The sequence below is a fragment of the Hemitrygon akajei genome, chromosome 11 (genome assembly GCF_048418815.1).
Source record: "Hemitrygon akajei chromosome 11, sHemAka1.3, whole genome shotgun sequence".
Lineage (NCBI taxonomy): Eukaryota > Metazoa > Chordata > Chondrichthyes > Myliobatiformes > Dasyatidae > Hemitrygon > Hemitrygon akajei.
In genome coordinates, this window is record NC_133134.1 from 74,902,882 (window position 1) to 74,923,463 (window position 20,582).

Genomic DNA, 20,582 nt, shown 5'->3' on the forward strand with positions numbered 1-20,582 from the left:
GAGTATTTTGTTGAGAGCCAGAAATCTGGGCTGGCTCCCAAGGGCAAGTCCCTCTGCACTCATCCAGGTCCCACCAGGTCCAGGCGCAACTCACGTATCCCCGTTTGGCACCAATGGCTTCGGGAGGGGTGCAGGTAGGTTGTGGGGAGGGAGACTGCAGCATCTGGCAAGCACCGGGACACGCGGGCAGGGCGTTCAAGCAGGACGGCGCCTGACCTGGTCCTGAAGGTGGAGGTTGATGTTGGCTCTCAGCAGCAGCTCCACGATAGGTTGCTGGCGCCTCTCCACGGCCACGTGCAATGCACTCTGCTGCCTCTGCAGACCAATGAGAAGGAAGAGGCCTCAGCGTACTCTATGTGACGGGGGGGTTGGTGGGGACGGTTCTGAGGAGGTGAGGTGGGATAGGGAGAGCTGGTTAGCGGGTCGGAGGGAGGATCATGGGAACGTGTCTCACACGCGTATGTTTCAGGCAGGCAATTTACAAAGCTCCCAATATTCAAGATAACCCGCCTTTACAGTTTGTAAAAGAACTGGCCAGCCACAGTGACGTATTGCTAAGTACCTAAGTACCGTTAAGCTTCTGAAGTTATGGACTCATACAGCAGGGTAACAGGTACAATAAGCCTCCCCACATTCCCATCAACATCCCAACCCCCAACACAGATTCTGTAAATAACTTGCAGTGGCCACTGGGATGTGGGAGAAATGGGAGTAACTGTGGTCACACGGAGAAACACACGCACACACACACACCAGACACATGCACACACATACACCCCCTCACCACACAGACACACGTGCACACACACACACACACGCACAGGCAGACAGACACACACACACACATTCACACACACCAGACACACGCACACACACAGAGGCAGACACACACACACACACACACACACACACACACGCACACACACCAGACACATGCACACACATACACCCCCTCACCACACAGACACACGTGCACACACACACACACGCACAGGCAGACAGACACATACACAGACACACACACATTCACACACACCAGACACATGCACACACACAGAGGCAGACAAACAGACACACACACACACACACACACACACACACACACACACACACACACACATACACACACACACACACATACACACACACACACAGACTCCTCCTACAGGCATTGTATGGAGTAGACGTGTTTCTCGAATGGCTCCGTTCTTTTTAAATTACCGAATCCAATCTGCTTTGAAAACTTACTTTTGGAGTATTATGATGTCTTGTGCTAAAACTTCTAAAAAAGAAGAGGATCCTTCTGTGACGATGGAGGCTATTGCGGAGCTAATTCGGAAAGCTCAGAGCAAAACGTCTGAACAACTTTCGGATGTGTGTTTAAAAGTTACTACAGAGCTTAAACAAATGGAAATTCTGCTGCAGACTATTCAAAAAACTTTACAGGAACATACTACTCAGATTCAAGAACATAAAGATGCTTTAATGAGACTCGATACTAAGACGGATGAGTTGGAAAAGTTCAGAGATAAACAATCGAAAATCATTGAATCTTTAAGACAAAAGATTGTCGCCTTGGAGAATAGATCAAGAAGGAACAGTATATGAATTTTGGGTCTTCCTGAGTTGGTCGAAGGCAATCGACCTTCAGAATTTTTTGCAAAGCTGTTGGCTCGTTTGTTTTCCGATGTTTTGGATACTCCACCGGGCACACCGAGCCCCAGTATATAAACCCTCTTCTCAACAAAAACCTCAACCTGTGATAACTGCTTTTCATGACTTCCAAACAAATGTTACTATAATTCGCCAATCTCGTCGGTTAGGTATGATTAACTTTGAAGATTATAAGATAAGGCTGGTCGAAGATTGTTCGCCCGAGGTATTAAATGAACGTTTTAAGTATAAAAAGGTCACGGCTGAGTTATATAACAAAGGCTTAAAAACCTTCACTAAATTACCCTGCTCGCCTCAGGATCATTTTGAAAAATGGATCTCTAAGTGGTTTCTTTTGATTGAGGAAGTGCACGATTTTCTTCAGGCCGAATCAAGTCCAGAAGATTAATTGTTTAATACTGTATCATATAAACTACGCTTCCTTAGCTTGACTGATTCATTGTTGTTGGAAGTTTGCAGTGTAATGGTTTAGTACGTTTTTCTTTTGAACAATTCTCCCTTCTATTTTCATATACCCTTATAATTAGTTTCTGTTCTTATTGTATTTTCTTTGCTGAGTTAATTTTTTTTCAACATGATGTTTTGAATTCTTCTTTAGCTCTTTTGAATAAGTCTATCAACTCCAGAAGTTTAATTGTTTATTTCTGCTTCATATAACCTTCTTCCCTCAGTTTGTCTGATCAATCCATTGCATTTTTGCAGTTTATTTGTCTATTACTTTTCTTTGAACAATTCTTTTTCTCGATATATTTTCATAGGTAATCCTTCTTTTTCTTCTCATTTTTTTATATTTTCTGTTTAGAAAATTAATAGACTTAACTTCAGTAAGTTTTCTTTATAATTATTTTTGCAAACATGTTTTGAATTTTTTTTGTTCATTTGAAGGTTATTTAGTCTATGTTGGAATTCATTTTGTACTAATCTTTTCTTCTCTTGGAGCTCTGCTGGTAGGATGTTGGGGTGGGATTTATCAGTAGATTAGCTCTTGGGTGATTTTTTTCTTTGGGAGGGGGTGGGCGGGAGCGGGCTATTTTCTTTCTTTTTCGTTTTTATCAGCTGTTTGGTTATCCCCCGCCTCATCTATTGCTTGGTTCAGTATTTTGAATTTTAAGGTTTGGATTTTTGGTATATTCCAGTGGTTTATATGTTTAACCTCTGTTTTAAACATATTTATATTGTACACAAAATTAATTTTCTTAGTTTAAATGTGAAAGATTTAAACCACCCTGTGAAACACAATAAGATGTTTACCTATATTAAGAAATGGAATGCCTCAATTATTTATTTACAAGAAACACATGTTCACAGATCTGACTGTGGGCATTTGTTCAAGCGTTGGAATGGTCTAGCTCTTCATTCTTCCTTTCAAGCCAAGGCCAGAAGTACTTCAATTTTGACTGACAATTCAGTTGCCTTTTTTCAATATGATGTAATATTTGACCCCAATGGGCGGTTCGTTATAGTCTCAGGGAAATTAGATAACAAACTAATGGTTTTTGCTAATTTCTTTGCTCCAAATATAGATGATCCTGGCTTTTTTGAATGTTTTTTTCTTTTTTACCAGACTTAAATTTGTACTCTTTAATCATGGTTAATCGTGGGAGGGGATTTTAGTTGCTGTCTTGACCCTGTTTTAGACTGTTCATCTTCGAAACAACTGAATATTAGCAGATCTGCCTCCTATATCCAATCTTCTCTAATGAACTGGGACATTGTTGATATTTGGTGTTTTTTACACCCAACAAATAGAGAATATTCCTTTTTTTCTCATGTTCATCATACCTATTCCGGGATTGATAATTTTTTTGTTGATAGTCATTTGATACCCTCTGTTCGATCCTGTAAATATAAAGAAACTGCTGTTTCAGATCATGCCCCCGTCTTTTTATCTGTAAATCTTCCGGGTGTTTCTCGATTAAACAGATTTTGGCGTTTTAATCCAATTTTACTATCAGATAAGGCTTTAAAATTTTTTTTAGAGAGTCAAATTACTTTTTTCTTTGAAGAGAATACGCTAGATTTCACTTCTAGCCTTATTATTTGGGATGCTTTCAAGGCTTATATTAGAGGCCAAATTATTTCCTATCCAGCAAATATTAAGAAAAAAAAGCTAATAAGGAGAGAACTGATTTAGCCAATCAGCTGAAACATTTAGATCAAAAATATGCTTCTGATCAGGACCCGTCTTATATAAAAGACGTGATGAAGTTAAAACTAAATAAGATCTGTTCTTAACTTACTCTGTTGAAACTCAACTCTTAAAAAATAAAAGTCAATTTTATGTTCATGGTGATAAAACCAGCAAACTTTTGGCTAATCAACTTAAAACTTTAATAGTTAAACGTGAAATTAAGGAAATCTCCAAAGCAAATGGTGATATAAATTCTGATCAATTAGAAATAAACTATACTTTTAGAGAATTTTACTCTAAACTGTATAGCTCCAATTCTCCTAAAGCCATTTTTGCTATGAATAATTTTCTAGATCGTTTAAATATTCCCTCACTTTCTGAAATTAATTGAAAATGGTTAGATCAACCTTTTTCTTCTGAAGAAATTACCCAGGTTATCCATTCTCTGAGTTCACGGGAGGCTCCTGGTCCTGATGGATTTTCTGGAGAGTTCTACAAGGCTTTTACTCCTTTGTTTATTCCTCACTTACTTTCTGTCCTTTCTGACTCTTTTAAATTAGGCAGGTTGCCACAATCATTTTATGACGCCTCTATTTCACTTATTCTCAAAAAGAATAAAGGTCCAACTGATTGCTCTTCCTACAGACCTATTTCTTTACTTAATGTTGAGACTAAAATTTTATCGAAACTTTTGGCTCAAAGGATGGAAAGCATTCTGCCTTCTATTATCTCTGATGACCAGACCGGATTTATTAAAAATCATTATTCTCATTTTAACATTCGTCATTTACTGAATGTTATTTATTCTCCCTCTAAGGAAACCGGAATGCGTGACTTCTTTAGATGCTCAGAAAGCCTTTGATCGGGTTGAATGGAATTATTTATTCAAAATATTGGAAAAATATAATTTAAGGTCCAATTTTATTCAACTAATTAAATTACTTTATTTATCTCCCACTGCACAGGTTCTTACTAACTCTCAGAGTTCTAAACCATTTAATCTCCAATGTGGTACCAGACAAGGATGTCCTTGAAGTCCTTTGCTTTTTGATTTGGCTTTAGAGCCTTTACCCTGATGAAGGGTCTCGGCCCGAAACGTCGACAGCGCTGCTCCCTATAGATGCTGCCTGGCCTGCTGTGTTCCACCAGCATTTTGTGTGTGTTGTTGTTTGAGCCTTTACCCACCGCGTTTCGTGAATCCGTTGATATCTCGGGTATTTTAAGGAGGGTATCACTCATAAGTTGTCGCTTTATGCTGATGACCTTTTGCTCTACATCTCTAATGTGGAGTCCTCTCTACCCTCAGTACTTTCTTTACTTTCTGAATTTAGTCAGTTCTCAGGATATAAACATAATCTTCATAAGAGTGAACTTTTTCCTTTGAATAATCTGGTATCAGTCAATTCTGATCTTCCTTTTAAAATTGTAAGAAATCAATTTACTTATTTGGGTATAACAATTACTAGGAATTAAAAATTTCTTTTTAAAGAAAACTTTATCACTCTTTTGGAATATGTTAAGAAGGTACTAACAGACTGGTCTCCCCCTTTCTTTTTCACTGATTGGACGTATCAATTCTATAAAAATGAATGTATGCCTAAATTTTTATACTTATTTCAAGCCCCCAGCTGTTTTTATTCCTAAATCCTTTTTTGACTCTTTAGACTCGATTATATCTTCTTATTTATGGAAGAAGTTCATCTTCAGAAAACTTTTTTAAAAATGGGGGATTAGTCCTACTCAATTTTCGGTTTTACTACTGGGCAGTCAACATATGCTACCTAACGTTTTGGTTATATTATATTAATTGTGATGACTGTCGGGTTTGGGTTCCTTCAGAACTTAATTCTGTTAATAAATTTTCTGTTATTTCTCTTCTTGGTTCTTCAATTCCTCTATCTTTAAGTAATTTAACTGATAATTATGTAGTTAAACATTCTTTGAGGATTTGGTTACAATTTAGAAAATTCTTTGGGATATTTGGTTTTTCACTCTCTAGTCCCATTTTTTCTAATTTTTTTTAAACTTTCTTTGACTGATGTAGTTTTTAAAGAGTGGACTAGACTAGGTATTAAATGTTTTCAGGATCTGTTTGTTGGAAATGGTCTTTCCTCATTTGATCAACTATCTATTAAATATAATCTTCGTAAAGTTCACTTTTTTAGATATTTACAAATTAGAGACATTGCGTTCTCAACTTCATACCTAAATGTCCAGATAAGATTTTAATTGATACAATTTCTGCTCTGAAACCTTTTCATAATGGATCTATTTCTAATATTTATAGTATGTTGTTTACAACGGGAAGCATTCTGTTAGACAAAATTAAAAATCTCTGGCAACAAGACCTACAGATTTCAATTGATGAGGATATTTGGAATGAAATTTTTAAACTTGTTTACACCTCTTCATTATGAGCACGTCATTCTCTTTTACAATTTAAAGTGGTTCATAGAGCCTATATGACTAAAGATAAGCTCTCTCGTTTTTACTCGGAATTTTCTCCATACTGTAATAGGTGTAATGTCGAAGAGGCCTCTCTAATTCATATGTTTTGGTCCTGCCCACGGCTTGATAAATTTTGGAAAGAAGAATTTCAAACTTTCTCAGAGCTTTTTAAAGTAAACTTTAAACCCAACCCTCTGACTGCCTTTTTTGGCATTGTTGGAGGAAATTATTTTACTCTTAAGCCGAATGATTTGCATACTTTGGCTTTTATTTCTCTTTTAGCCAGAAGAGTTTTGTTGCTTAAATGGAAAGATGCCACTCCGCCTACTCATGCCCAATGGCTGACTGATGTTATGTCATGTTTAAATTTAGAGAAGATCAGGCGTTCTATTTCTATACCTAGACAAGATTTTTTCACATTATGGAGACCTTTTTGGAACTACATTCACAATCTTCAACTTGTTCAGCAATGATGATGGCTACTATATATTTGAATTTACCACTATATGTCCAAGATTTTTTTTCTTTTAACCAAACAGCTGTTTTTTTTTTCTCTTTTTCTTTTGTTATGGAGTTTTGATGTTGCTTTAGATTAGAATAAAATATACCTTTTCAATATTATGGTTAACTTAATATTCATAGATATAGGGCATTTCAACCTTGTTTCTGTTTCCATAATATCATAATGTATTTTGTATTAATCTATGCAAGTAATTAATAAAAATATTGAAATACACACACATACACACACACACACACACACACACACACACACACACACACACACACACTCACTCACTCACTCACTCACTCACTCACTCACTCACTCACTCACTCACTCACAGAGTCCGTGATTGAACCCAGGTCTCTGGTACTGGGAGACAACCACTCTGCCTCCCCACAGATGCTGCCCATACGACTGGTTATTCTCTTTTCTCACAGCCCCAACATTTCACTCCCTCTCTCCCCTTTCATTCAATCCCACTTACGCCTTCCCCAGATCTGACGTTAACAAGCCTCTCCCACCACCCACACTCTCTCTCTCGCCAAGGGCCACTGCCTCTCTGTCCCATCACGAACACTCTTGTCCTTCTCTCTGCCCTTTCCTTTCCAGATTTTCCATGTTTTAAAAGGCCACCAAGCTGCAACGTTCCCTGTTTCTCTCTCTCTCTCTCCTGCAGGGCCCTTGACCTGACGGGGGCCCCCGTGTGCAGCTTTTGGTTGCATAGTTCAGGGATATGTACTGAAGCCACAAGCATCGCAAGCTCAACTACAACACAATGTCCAATTGCTATACTCAGTGGGTCAGGCAGCATCTACGAGGGGAAATAAAAGGTTGACATTAACATAGGGAAATCCATGGTTCCACCTCCTTCCCTTTCTCCCATGGTCCACTGTCCTCTCCAATCAGATTCCTTCATCTTCAGCCTTTTACCTCTTCCACCTATCACCTCCCAGCTTTTTATTTCATCAACCCTCCCCCACCCATCCACCTTCCTCCTCACCTATCACCTGCCAGCTTGTACTCCTCCCCCTCCCCGCCATCTTATTCTGGCTTCAGTCCCCCTTCCTTTCCAGACCTGATGAAGGGTCTGGGCCCAAAACATTAACTGTTTATCCCCCTCCATAGATGCTGCCTGACTTGCTGAGTTCCTCCAGCATATCGTAAGTGTTGCTCTGGATTTCCAGCGTCTGCAGAATTTAGTGTTTATCCTCATCTATACTTTTGGTTGCCTCTTCCAAAAACTTTTAAAGGGTTCATTTTGCAGAACTTCTCAAGGCCATGCTGACTGACTCCTCCTAATCAGATTCTGTTTAACCAAATGCTGGAAGATCCTGTCCATCAGAATCCCCTTCAGTAACTTCCCCACTATTGATGTCAAACTGACCGCCTGTCCTTCTTAAACAATGGAACAGTATTAGCCAGCCTCCAGACTTCGGGAACGTCACTTGTAGGCACACGTTATGCATACATGCGTTTCAGAGACATGCATGTGTATTACAGGCGTGCATAGCCCCAAAACAGGCCCTTCAGCCAATCCACTCCAATGCAAACTATTATGCTGCCTGGTCAGATCGGCCCGCCCTCCATATCTCTCCCAAACCTCTCCTAGATGTTGAAATGGAAACCACACCCACAATGCCTGCTGGCAGTTCGTTCTACACTCTCACCACCCTAAGCAAACAAGCTCCCCCTCATCATTTCACACTCCACCCCTAACCTATTACCTCATGTCTTAACCCAGCCTGCTTGAATTTACCCCATTAGTACCCCTCATAATTTTGTATAACTCTTACTCTGAAGTGCTCTGGGTGATTTAGAATGTATTATCAGTGAGCAGGGAGGTCACACTCCACAGGTCACTGGAAACCACAGCCAGTCTACAGCATACAGTCCCTGCCACACCACCCTCGCTGGCCTGTAACCTCTGCTGGCTTCGGCCCAGCCACAACCCTTTTGTCCTCTGAGACTGGGGCAACCTTGGACTCTCCTCCTCACATCTGTCCCCTTCCCCCACACCCCTCCACTCCCTCTCTGCAGAGGATTTCTGCACGGCATCCCGCCAGCAGCCACTCCCGTGGTCGATCATGAAGCTCGTTGGCAGCAGTTGAAAGCTCCTTTGTGTGAGGTTCTAACGTAGCTGTGCAAGAGGGCTTCACTGGCAGCTCATTTCCCTGTCCTGTCAAACCTGTCCTCTCCTGCAAATTAGGCCCTCGGGACTGAAACTAGTTTTTAAACTTAATAAATTGACAAGTTGCAATGTCAGGAGCAGGGGAGTTGCACAGTCTGGGACTTGAATTGGATGAGGAACGAGAGGCAAACATATAAATATCTAGAGGGGTGGGTGTGGGAGAATCTACAACCAAGTGTCACAGTTTAATAAAATATGGGGGGGCGGGGTGATTGATAAGTTCATGGCCTAAAGAGGAAGGAGTCAATTTTAGAAAACCTAGCACATGTATTTTTTCAACATAGGAGATGAGTTATACAGCTCTCGGTACATGCACGTGCAGTTCAACTCTGAGTGATTATGCAGAAAATTTGAAGTTAATAACTCATCTCCTTCTACCTTAGGCCATGACCTTATCAATCACTCCTGATGAGGGGATTAAGTTGAAAAACAAATGTGCTAAGTTTTCTTAAATTGACTCCTTCTACCTTGGGCCACAAACTTATCAATCACCCCTCGTATAAGGAGACTCCCATTTGAAGCAGAGAGCAGGGGAAGGTTTCTGTCAGAGGGAACTCCCTACCGAAGAGCAGAGGAGAAAGAGTTTGTCATATTCTGGTTAACAGAAGGTCAAAGTAAATTTATCACAGAAGCAGGTATAACCATATACAAATTTGAGATTCATCTTTTTGAGAAGGGGTGAATGCTTACTGGGGGTCGGTGGGAATTTGGAGGTGAAATTATAGGGTTACCGTGATTTACAAACATTAACACGAGAGATCCTGCACATGCTGGAAATCCAGAGCATCACATGCAAAATGCTGGAGGAACTCAGCATCTATGAAGTGGATAAACAGTCGACATCTTGGGCCACCTTTATTTGGGACCAGAAAGGAAGGGGACAGAAAGGAGGACAGATAGGTGAGACCAAGTGGGGGATGATTGAAGTGAGAAGCTGGGAGGGGACAGCTGGAAAAGGGAAAGCGCTGGAGGAAAAGGAATCTGACAGGAGAGGGGAATGGACCATGGGAGAAAGGGAAGTAGGAAGCTGCAGAGAGTCATGGACTCAACCCACTACATCAGGGGCCTATCCCTCCTCACCATCGGTCGTGTCTACAGGAGGTGCTGACTCAAGAAGGTAATGTCCATTGTCAAAGATCCCCACCATCCAGGCCAGGCCATCTTCTCAGAGCTCCCATTGGGCAGGAGGTACAGAAGCCTGAAGTCCCACATCACCAGGTTCGGGAACAGCTGTTCCCCATTGATCATGCTGTTCTTGAACCAACCACAGAACTCAACTCAAATTGCTACAGTTTACCAATACTGTGACCACCCAGCACCACAAGGGACTTTGTTTCTATCAGATCTAATTGTGTTCTTTCCTGGGTATAGTTTATATTTTCCTTGTGAATGTAGTATATCTGAAGCTCTGTGCCTGAGATGCTGTTACAAGTACGTTTTTCATAGCTCCTATCCACACACACTTGGGTCCCTGACAATAAACTTGACCTTGACAGTTGCTCTCACCCTGGCTCCCTTACAACAGAATGGAGATGGCATGCCCACATCCTCACCTTCTACCCTCTGACCTCTGCCTCCAAGACGCCCTCCTTCACATCCGTCTCCCAACTGTAACCTTTGGCCCATTATTCTTCGCTCCTCCTCTGACCAGCAATCTACTGCCCCAAGCATGAGAAACTCTGCAGATGCAGGAAATACACAGCAGCATACACACACGCACACAGAATGCTGGAGGAACGCAGCAGGTCAGACACCATCTACTGGCACCCTCCCCATCTCAACCTTTTCCACCCTGATCCCAAAACGTCAACCGTTCCTATCCACTCCCGAGTCATGCAATTCCTCCAGCAGATCGTTCACTGTCCCGGGTTCCATCACCTACAGCCTCTTGTGCCCTGGTTCACCCGCTCTACCCACCTTGTCCCCTCCCCCATTACACTGAAGTTATCCCCTCCAGCGCCGCACCGACCCCGTCCCCTCTCCCACCGCACCAACCCCGTCCCCTCCCCTCACCAATCTCATCCCCTCCCCCACCACACCGACCCCGTCCCCTTTCCCACCGCACTGACCCCGTCCCCTCCCCCACCGCACCGACCCCGTCCCCTTTCCCACCGCACTGACCCCGTCCCCTCCCCCACCACACCGACCCCGTCCCCTCACCCACCACACTGACCCCGTCCCCTTTCCCACCGCACTGACCCCGTCCCCTCCCCCACCACACCGACCCCGTCCCCTCACCCACCACACTGACCCCGTCCCCTCCCCTCACTGACCCCGTCCCCTCCCCCACCACACCGACCCCGTCCCCTCACCCACCACACTGACCCCGTCCCCTCTCCCACCGCACTGACCCCGTCCCCTCCCCCACCACACCGACCCCGTCCCCTCACCCACCACACTGACCCCGTCCCCTCCCCTCACTGACCCCGTCCCCTCCCCCACCACACCGACCCCGTCCCCTCACCCACCACACTGACCCCGTCCCCTCTCCCACCGCACTGACCCCGTCCCCTCCCCCACCACACCGACCCTGTCCCCTCCCCTCACTGACCCTCTCCACTCTCCAACTGCACCAACCCGTCCCCTCCCCCACCACACTGACCCCGTCCCCTCACCACACCAATCTTGTCCCCTTCCCCACCGCACTGACCCCGTCCCTTCCCCCACTACTCAGACCCCGTCCCCTCCCCTCACTGACCCCGTCCCCTCCCCTCACTGACACCGTCCCCTCCCCCACCACACTGACCCCGTCCCCTCCCCCACCACACCGACCCCGTCCCCTCCCCTCACCGACCTCATCCCTTTTCCCACCGCACCGACCCCGTCCCCTCCCCTCACCGACCTCATCCCTTTTCCCACCGCACCGACCCCGTCCCCTCTCCCACCACACCGACCCCGTCCCCTCCCCCACCACACCGACCCCGTCCCCTCCCCTCACCGACCTCATCCCTTTTCCCACCGCACCGACCCCGTCCCCTCCCCTCACCGACCTCATCCCTTTTCCCACCGCACCGACCCCGTCCCCTCCCCTCACCGCACCGACCCCATCCCCTCCCCTCACCGACCCCGTCCCCTCCCCCACCGCACCGACCCCGTCCTCTCCCCCACCGCACCGACTCCGTCCCCTCTCCCACCGCACCAACTTGTCCCGTTGCCCCACTGCACCACTGTCTCATCAACTGCCCTTGGCCTTCATACATTCCACAGAGGGGTATGCAATTTACAGTGGCCAACTGACCCACAGGCAGGTTTTGGAATTAATTAATTACTTAATGCGGTGATTAATCGATCTCATCCCAGTCTGATTCTGGTATCACCCATCCACCCAAGCAGCAATTGGGATTGACTGACCGCGGGCGTGGACAGAGATCTGCGCCAAAGGTTGGCACTGAACCAGGTTCTCGGGGCCTGAGAGGTAGTGCCTCTACCCGCTTCACTACCAAAACCCACATCCTCCTCAGCCCCCGTGGGCACGAACCCAGTGGCCCCCACCTCTCCAGCCCCTGCAAAGAGCGCGGCTGTGCGCAGGCAACCCATGGAAAACCTACGGAATCGCAGATGTTGATGTCGCAGCCGGCCACGAGCAGGCGCTGGACGAGCTGGGGGGTGTTATGCTTCACAGCAAGATGAAGGCAGGGGTCCTGTGGAAAAAAGACTGCACAGTTAGTTTCCCTCGAGCCGAATGAGAGGCCATTCTCAGATCCTGCTGCATGGGGAGTGAAATCACTTACTCCGCCTGGATAACCTTTCCCTCACCCCCCCCCCATACCACTCACTGCCAATTAACATGGAACATGCAGTGCAATACAGGCCCTTCAGCCACGATGTCCTGCTGACCTTTTAACCTACTCGAAGATCAATCTAACCCTTCCCTCCTGCACAGCCCTGCATTTTTCTACCCTCCCTGTGCCTATCTACAAGTCTCTTAAATGTATCTGCCTCTGCCACCACACCCTCTGTGGAGTTCCTTACCTCTGACTCCCTCCCTTCCATACTCTCCTCCAATCACCTTACAGTATTGCCCCCTCATATTAACCATTTCCTGCTAAAAAAAAGTCTCTGTTTGTCCACTCGATCTACACCTCTGATCATCTTGTACCGCAGTCGTCACCTCTTATCCTCCTTCGCTCCAAAGAGCAAAGTCCTGACTCACTCAATCTATCCTCATAAAATATGCTCTCCACTCCAGACAGCATCTCGGTGACTTTCCTCTGCACCCTCTCTAAAGCTTCCACATCCTTCCTATAGTGAGGTGACCAGAACCGAACACCTCGGGATTCGAGTTCGAGGGTCCGATTGGTTGGGAGTGTTTGTACGCGAGGACCTCTGATGACAGAGTTACCCTCTGACACACAGACCACAGAACAGTATCAAGTTAAGTCCCCTCTCCCTGCATGTGATCCACATTCCCTCCATGCCCCGCAACGTTCACGCGTCTGGCTAACAGATGACATTATTTCTGCCTTCTCTGCCACTCTGTTCCAGGCACCCACCACTCTGTGTAAAAAAAATTAATGGCCCCGCACATCTGGAAACTTTCTCCCTCTTGCCTTGAATGCTTACCCTCTAGTACTTGACATTTTTACCCTGGGATAAAGGACTTTATCTATGCCCCTCAACATTTTATAAACTTCTGACTGCAAAAAAACCAGAATTCCTCACAGCTTGTAGCCTTTCCTCCAGGCGGTATCCTGGTGAAACTCTTCTGCACCCTCTCCAAAGCCTCCACATCTGTCCTGTGATGGGGGAAGACCAGAACTACACACAGTACTCCAAGTGCAGCCTGAGCAAAGTTCTAGTCACTCACTACTCGAGGTATAAAACTTGCTCCACACAACTGCCCCCTCTCACCTTAAACCCAGTATCTGACTTTTCAACCCCGGGGAAAACACTCTTACTTCTGATAACCTTATACATTTCTATCTAGTCTCCCCCTCAGCTTCTGCTGCTCCAGAGAAAACAGCCCAAGTTTGTCCAACCTCTCGTGATAGATCATTCCCTCTATTATTCAGGTAAGATCCTGGTGAACCCCTTCTGCACCTTTCCCAAAGCCTCCACAGTGGAACGACCAGAATCACACAATTTTCCAAGTGTGGCTGAAACAGGGTTTTATTTAGCAGGGAGATGAACTCCTATCTCTTGCGCTCAGTGCCAACCAATGAAGTCAAGCTTTGTTTATGACTTGTGGCCACTTTCTGGGAGCTGTGGACTTGGACCCCAAACGTCTCTCTGTACAACAGCAATGTCGAGGGTCCTGCCATTAACTGTATTTCCCGAAGTTAAAGCGTCCCTGGGGTGTAGGTGACCCCGTGTTGTCTTTGCCGTGTGTGTGGGTGGGTGGCGTGAGTGCAGGGACACCAGTCAGAGCTCCAGCCTCACCTTGTTTCCCTTGGCGTTGACGTCGATCCCCTCTTGCATGAGAAGGTGGCAAACTTCCAGGTGTCCGTGGCTGATGGCGTAGTGTAGGGCGGAGAGGTGTTGCTGTGTGAAAGGGAGCAGTCGTCAGGAAGCAGAGATCTGGCTTCTGTCCCCACCCCCAACCCTGCCCCTCCGCACACCGTCCAACAGCCAGAGAGTGGGAGTATTCCACCAAGGATCCAGCGACAGGAGGGAACGCATCCACTGGGATCCAGTTAACGGCATTTCCCGTTCCACAATTTTAAGGCCATGCCTCTGTTGCACACTTGCTCCTTGCACACACACACTATCATCAACGTGCACACACAAGCAAAAGCCCACGCCAATAGTGATCACAGACCCTCCCGCCTTGCATTCCCTCCCAGACTATCGCTCACATGCGCCTCCATGCATACGTGCACTGAAACCTCTCCACCTCTGGCCAGCCTTGCACATTTGCACCCATGCTGTTGCACACCCAGCCCTGAGCCTTGCACATGTGCACCCACCACGCCATGACCCGCTCGCCCCCGTGTGTACTCACGGAGCTGAGGGCGTTGACCTGACACTGGCTGTCCAGAAGCATCTGCACGCAGCTGAGGTGGCCGGCCTGAGCGGCGAGGTGCAGCGGCGTGAGTCTGTCCTGTGTCAGAGAGCAGGAGAGTCCCATTACAGGTCAGAATGTCACCCAACTGACCGGCTTCCCTACCCAACAATCCCCCCCCACACACACGTCCACACCATCCCACCCTCACACACCCCCATCGTCCACCATCCAACCCTCACACGTCCCCATCGTCCACCACTCACACACCCCCATCGTCCACCACACACACGTCCCCATCGTCCACCACTCACACACCCCCATCGTCCACCACTCACACACCCCCATCGTCCACCACTCACACGTCCCCATCGTCCACCACTCACACACCCCCATCGTCCACCACTCACACACCCCCATCGTCCACCACTCACACGTCCCCATCGTCCACCACTCACACACCCCCATCGTCCAACCCTCACACACCCCCATCGTCCACCACTCACACGTCCCCATCGTCCACCACTCACACGTCCTCACCATCCCACCCTCACACACCCCCATCGTCCACCACTCACACGTCCCCATCGTCCAACCCTCACACATCCCCATCGTCCACCACTCACACGTCCCCATCGTCCAACCCTCACACGTCCCCATCGTCCAACCCTCACACACCCCCATCGTCCACCACTCACACACCCCCATCGTCCACCACTCACACGTCCCCATCGTCCACCACTCACACACCCCCATCGTCCACCACTCACACACCCCCATCGTCCACCACTCACACACCCCCATCGTCCACCACTCACACGTCCCCACCGTCCACCACTCACACACCCCCATCGTCCACCACTCACACACCCCCATCGTCCACCACTCACACGCCCCCATCGTCCAACCCTCACACGTCCCCATCGTCCACCACTCACACGTCCCCATCGTCCACCACTCACACACCCCCATCGTCCACCACTCACACACCCCCATCGTCCACCACTCACACGCCCCCATCGTCCAACCCTCACACGTCCCCATCGTCCACCACTCACACGTCCCCATCGTCCACCACTCACACACCCCCATCGTCCACCACTCACACGTCCCCACCGTCCACCACTCACACACCCCCACCGTCCACCACTCACACACCCCCATCGTCCACCACTCACACGCCCCCATCGTCCAACCCTCACACGTCCCCATCGTCCACCACTCACACGTCCCCATCGTCCACCACTCACACACCCCCATCGTCCACCACTCACACGCCCCCATCGTCCAACCCTCACACACCCCCATCGTCCACCACTCACACGTCCCCACCATCCAACCCTCACACGTCCCCATCGTCCACCACTCACACACCCCCATCGTCCACCACTCACACATCCCCATCGTCCCACCCTCACACACCCCCATCGTCCACCACTCACACATCCCCATCGTCCACCACTCACACATCCCCATCGTCCACCACTCACACACCCCCATCGTCCAACCCTCACACGTCCCCATCGTCCACCACTCACACACCCCCATCGTCCACCACTCACACGTCCCCATCGTCCAACCCTCACACACCCCCATCGTCCACCACTCACACGTCCCCACCATCCAACCCTCACACGTCCCCATCGTCCACCACTCACACACCCCCATCGTCCACCACTCACACGTCCCCATCGTCCACCACTCACACGTCCCCATCGTCCACCCCTCACACACCCCCATCGTCCACCACTCACACACCCCCATCGTCCACCACTCACACACCCCCATCGTCCACCACTCACACGTCCCCACCGTCCACCACTCACACACCCCCATCGTCCACCACTCACACGTCCCCATCGTCCACCACTCACACACCCCCATCGTCCACCACTCACACGTCCTCACCATCCCACCCTCACACACCCCCATCGTCCACCACTCATACACCCCCATCGTCCACCACTCACACGTCCCCACCGTCCACCACTCACACGTCCTCACCATCCAACCCTCACACACCCCCATCGTCCACCACTCACACGTCACCATCGTCCACCCTCACACACCCCCATCGTCCACCACTCACACACCCCCATCGTCCACCACTCACACACCCCCATCGTCCACCACTCACACGTCCTCACCATCCCACCCTCACACACCCCCATCGTCCAACCCTCACACACCCCCATCGTCCAAACCTCACACACCCCCATTGTCCACCACTCACACACCCCCATTGTCCACCACTCACACGTCCCCATCGTCCACCACTCACACGTCCTCACCATCCCACCCTCACACACCCCCATCGTCCACCACTCACACGTCCCCATCGTCCACCACTCACACGTCCCCATCGTCCAACCCTCACACACCCCCATCGTCCAACCCTCACACACCCCCATCGTCCAACCCTCACACACCCCCATCGTCCACCACTCACACACCCCCATCGTCCACCACTCACACACCCCCATCGTCCACCACTCACACGTCCCCATCGTCCACCACTCACACACCCCCATCGTCCACCACTCACACGTCCCCATCGTCCACCACTCACACGTCCCCATCGTCCAACCCTCACACACCCCCATCGTCCAACCCTCACACACCCCCATCGTCCACCACTCACACGTCCTCACCATCCCACCCTCACACACCCCCATCGTCCACCACTCACACACCCCCATCGTCCACCACTCACACGTCCCCATCGTCCACCACTCACACACCCCCATCGTCCACCACTCACACGTCCCCATCGTCCACCACTCCCACACCCCCATCGTCCACCACTCACACGTCTTCACCATCCCACCATCACACACCCCCATCGTCCACCACTCACACGTCCCCACCGTCCACCACTCACACACCCCCATCGTCCACCACTCACACATCCCCATCGTCCACCACTCACACGTCCTCACCATCCAACCCTCACACACCCCCATCGTCCAACCCTCACACACCCCCATCGTCCACCACTCACACACCCCCATCGTCCACCACTCACACGTCTTCACCATCCCACCCTCACACACCCCCATCGTCCACCACTCACACACCCCCATCGTCCACCACTCACACGTCCCCATCGTCCACCACTCACACACCCCCATCGTCCACCACTCACACACCCCCATCGTCCACCACTCACACGTCCATATCGTCCACCACTCACACGTCCATATCGTCCACCACTCACACACCCCCATCGTCCACCACTCACACGTCCCCATCGTCCACCACTCACACACCCCCATCGTCCACCACTCACACGTCCCCATCGTCCACCACTCACACACCCCCATCGTCCACCACTCACACACCCCCATCGTCCAACCCTCACACACCACCATCGTCCAACCCTCACACGTCCCCATCGTCCACCACTCACACACCCCCATCGTCCACCACTCACACATCCCCATCGTCCCACCCTCACACACCCCCATCATCCACCACTCACACACCCCCATCGTCCACCACTCACACATCCCCATCGTCCACCACTCACACATCCCCATCGTCCACCACTCACACACCCCCATCGTCCACCACTCACACACCCCCATCATCCACCACTCACACGTCCCCATCGTCCACCACTCACACACCCCCATCGTCCACCACTCACACGTCCCCATCGTCCACCACTCACACGTCCCCATCGTCCACCACTCACACACCCCCATCGTCCACCACTCACACAACCCCATCGTCCACCACTCACACACCCCCATCGTCCACCACTCACACAACCCCATCGTCCACCACTCACACGTCCCCATCGTCCACCACTCACACGTCCCCATCGTCCACCACTCACACACCCCCATCGTCCACCACTCACACACCCCCATCGTCCACCACTCACACGTCCCCATCGTCCAACCCTCACACACCCCCATCGTCCAACCCTCACACACCCCCATCGTCCACCACTCACACACCCCCATCGTCCACCACTCACACGTCCCCATCGTCCACCACTCACACGTCCCCATCGTCCACCACTCACACAACCCCATCGTCCACCCTCACACACCCCCATCGTCCACCACTCACACACCCCCATCGTCCACCACTCACACACCCCCATCGTCCACCCTCACACACCCCCATCGTCCACCACTCACACGTCCCCATCGTCCACCACTCACACACCCCCATCGTCCACCACTCACACGTCCCCATCGTCCACCACTCACACACCCCCATCGTCCACCACTCACACGTCCCCATCGTCCACCACTCACACACCCCCATCGTCCACCCTCACACACCCCCATCGTCCACCACTCACACACCCCCATCGTCCACGACTCACACGTCCCCATCGTCCACCACTCACACGTCCCCATCGTCCAACCCTCACACACCCCCATCGTCCACCACTCACACACCCCCATCGTCCACCACTCACACGTCCCCATCGTCCACCACTCACACACCCCCATCGTCCACCACTCACACGTCCCCATCGTCCACCACTCACACACCCCCATCGTCCACCACTCACACACCCCCATCGTCCAACCCTCACACACCCCCATCGTCCACCACTCACACACCCCCATCGTCCACCACTCACACGTCCCCATCGTCCAACCCTCACACGTCCTCACCATCCCACCCTCACACACCCCCATCGTCCACCACTCACACACCCCCATCGTCCACAACTCACACGTCCCCATCGTCCACCACTCACACACCCCCATCGTCCACCACTCACACACCCCCATCGTCCAACCCTCACACACCCCCATCGTCCACCACTCACACACCCCCATCGTCCACCACTCACACGTCCTCACCATCCCAACCTCACACACCCCCATCGTCCACCACTCACACACCCCCATCGTCCACCACTCACACGTCCCCATCGTCCACCACTCACACGTCCCCATCATCCACCACTCACACACCCCCATCGTCCACCACTCACACGTCCCCATCGTCCACCACTCACACACCCCCATCGTCCACCACTCACACGTCCCCATCGTCCACCACTCACACACCCCCATCGTCCACCACTCACACACCCCCATCGTCCACCACTCACACGTCCCCATCGTCCACCACTCACACGTCCTCACCATCCAACCCTCACACACCCCCATCGTCCAACCCTCACACGTCCTCACCATCCCACCCTCACACACCCCCATCGTCCAACCCTCACACGTCCTCACCATCCCACCCTCACACACCCCCATCGTCCACCACTCACACGTCCTCACCATCCAACCCTCACACACCCCCATCGTCCACCACTCACACACCCCCATCCCCACCATCCAACCCTCACACACCCCCATCGTCCACCACTCACACGTCCTCACCATCCAACCCTCACACACCCCCATCGTCCAACCCTCACACGTCCTCACCATCCCACCCTCACACACCCCCATCGTCCAACCCTCACACGTCCTCACCATCCCACCCTCACACACCCCCATCGTCCACCACTCACACACCCCCATCCCCACCATCCAACCCTCACACGTCCCCATCGTCCACCACTCACACGTCCCCATCGTCCACCATCACACACCCCCATCGTCCACCGCTCACACGTCCTCACCATCCCACCCTCACACACCCCCATCGTCCACCACTCACACACCCCCATCGTCCACCACTCACACGTCCCCATCGTCCACCACTC

General features: G+C 50.2%; 1 protein-coding gene across 3 annotated transcripts in view; it reads right to left on the bottom strand.

Annotated features, from left to right (window-relative positions):
• LOC140735730 (ankyrin repeat and death domain-containing protein 1A-like) overlaps window positions 1-20,582 on the bottom strand; it is a 103,832-nt gene that overhangs the window by 14,141 nt on the left and 69,109 nt on the right. For all 3 annotated transcript variants that reach the window (XM_073061155.1, XM_073061154.1, XM_073061156.1), the window contains exons 8-11: window positions 14,888-14,986; window positions 14,326-14,427; window positions 12,495-12,587; window positions 217-315 (exon numbers count right to left, since the gene is read on the bottom strand). In XM_073061155.1, the coding sequence (XP_072917256.1) occupies window positions 217-315; window positions 12,495-12,587; window positions 14,326-14,427; window positions 14,888-14,986 (393 nt within the window). The remainder of the gene's footprint in view (window positions 1-216; window positions 316-12,494; window positions 12,588-14,325; window positions 14,428-14,887; window positions 14,987-20,582) is intronic.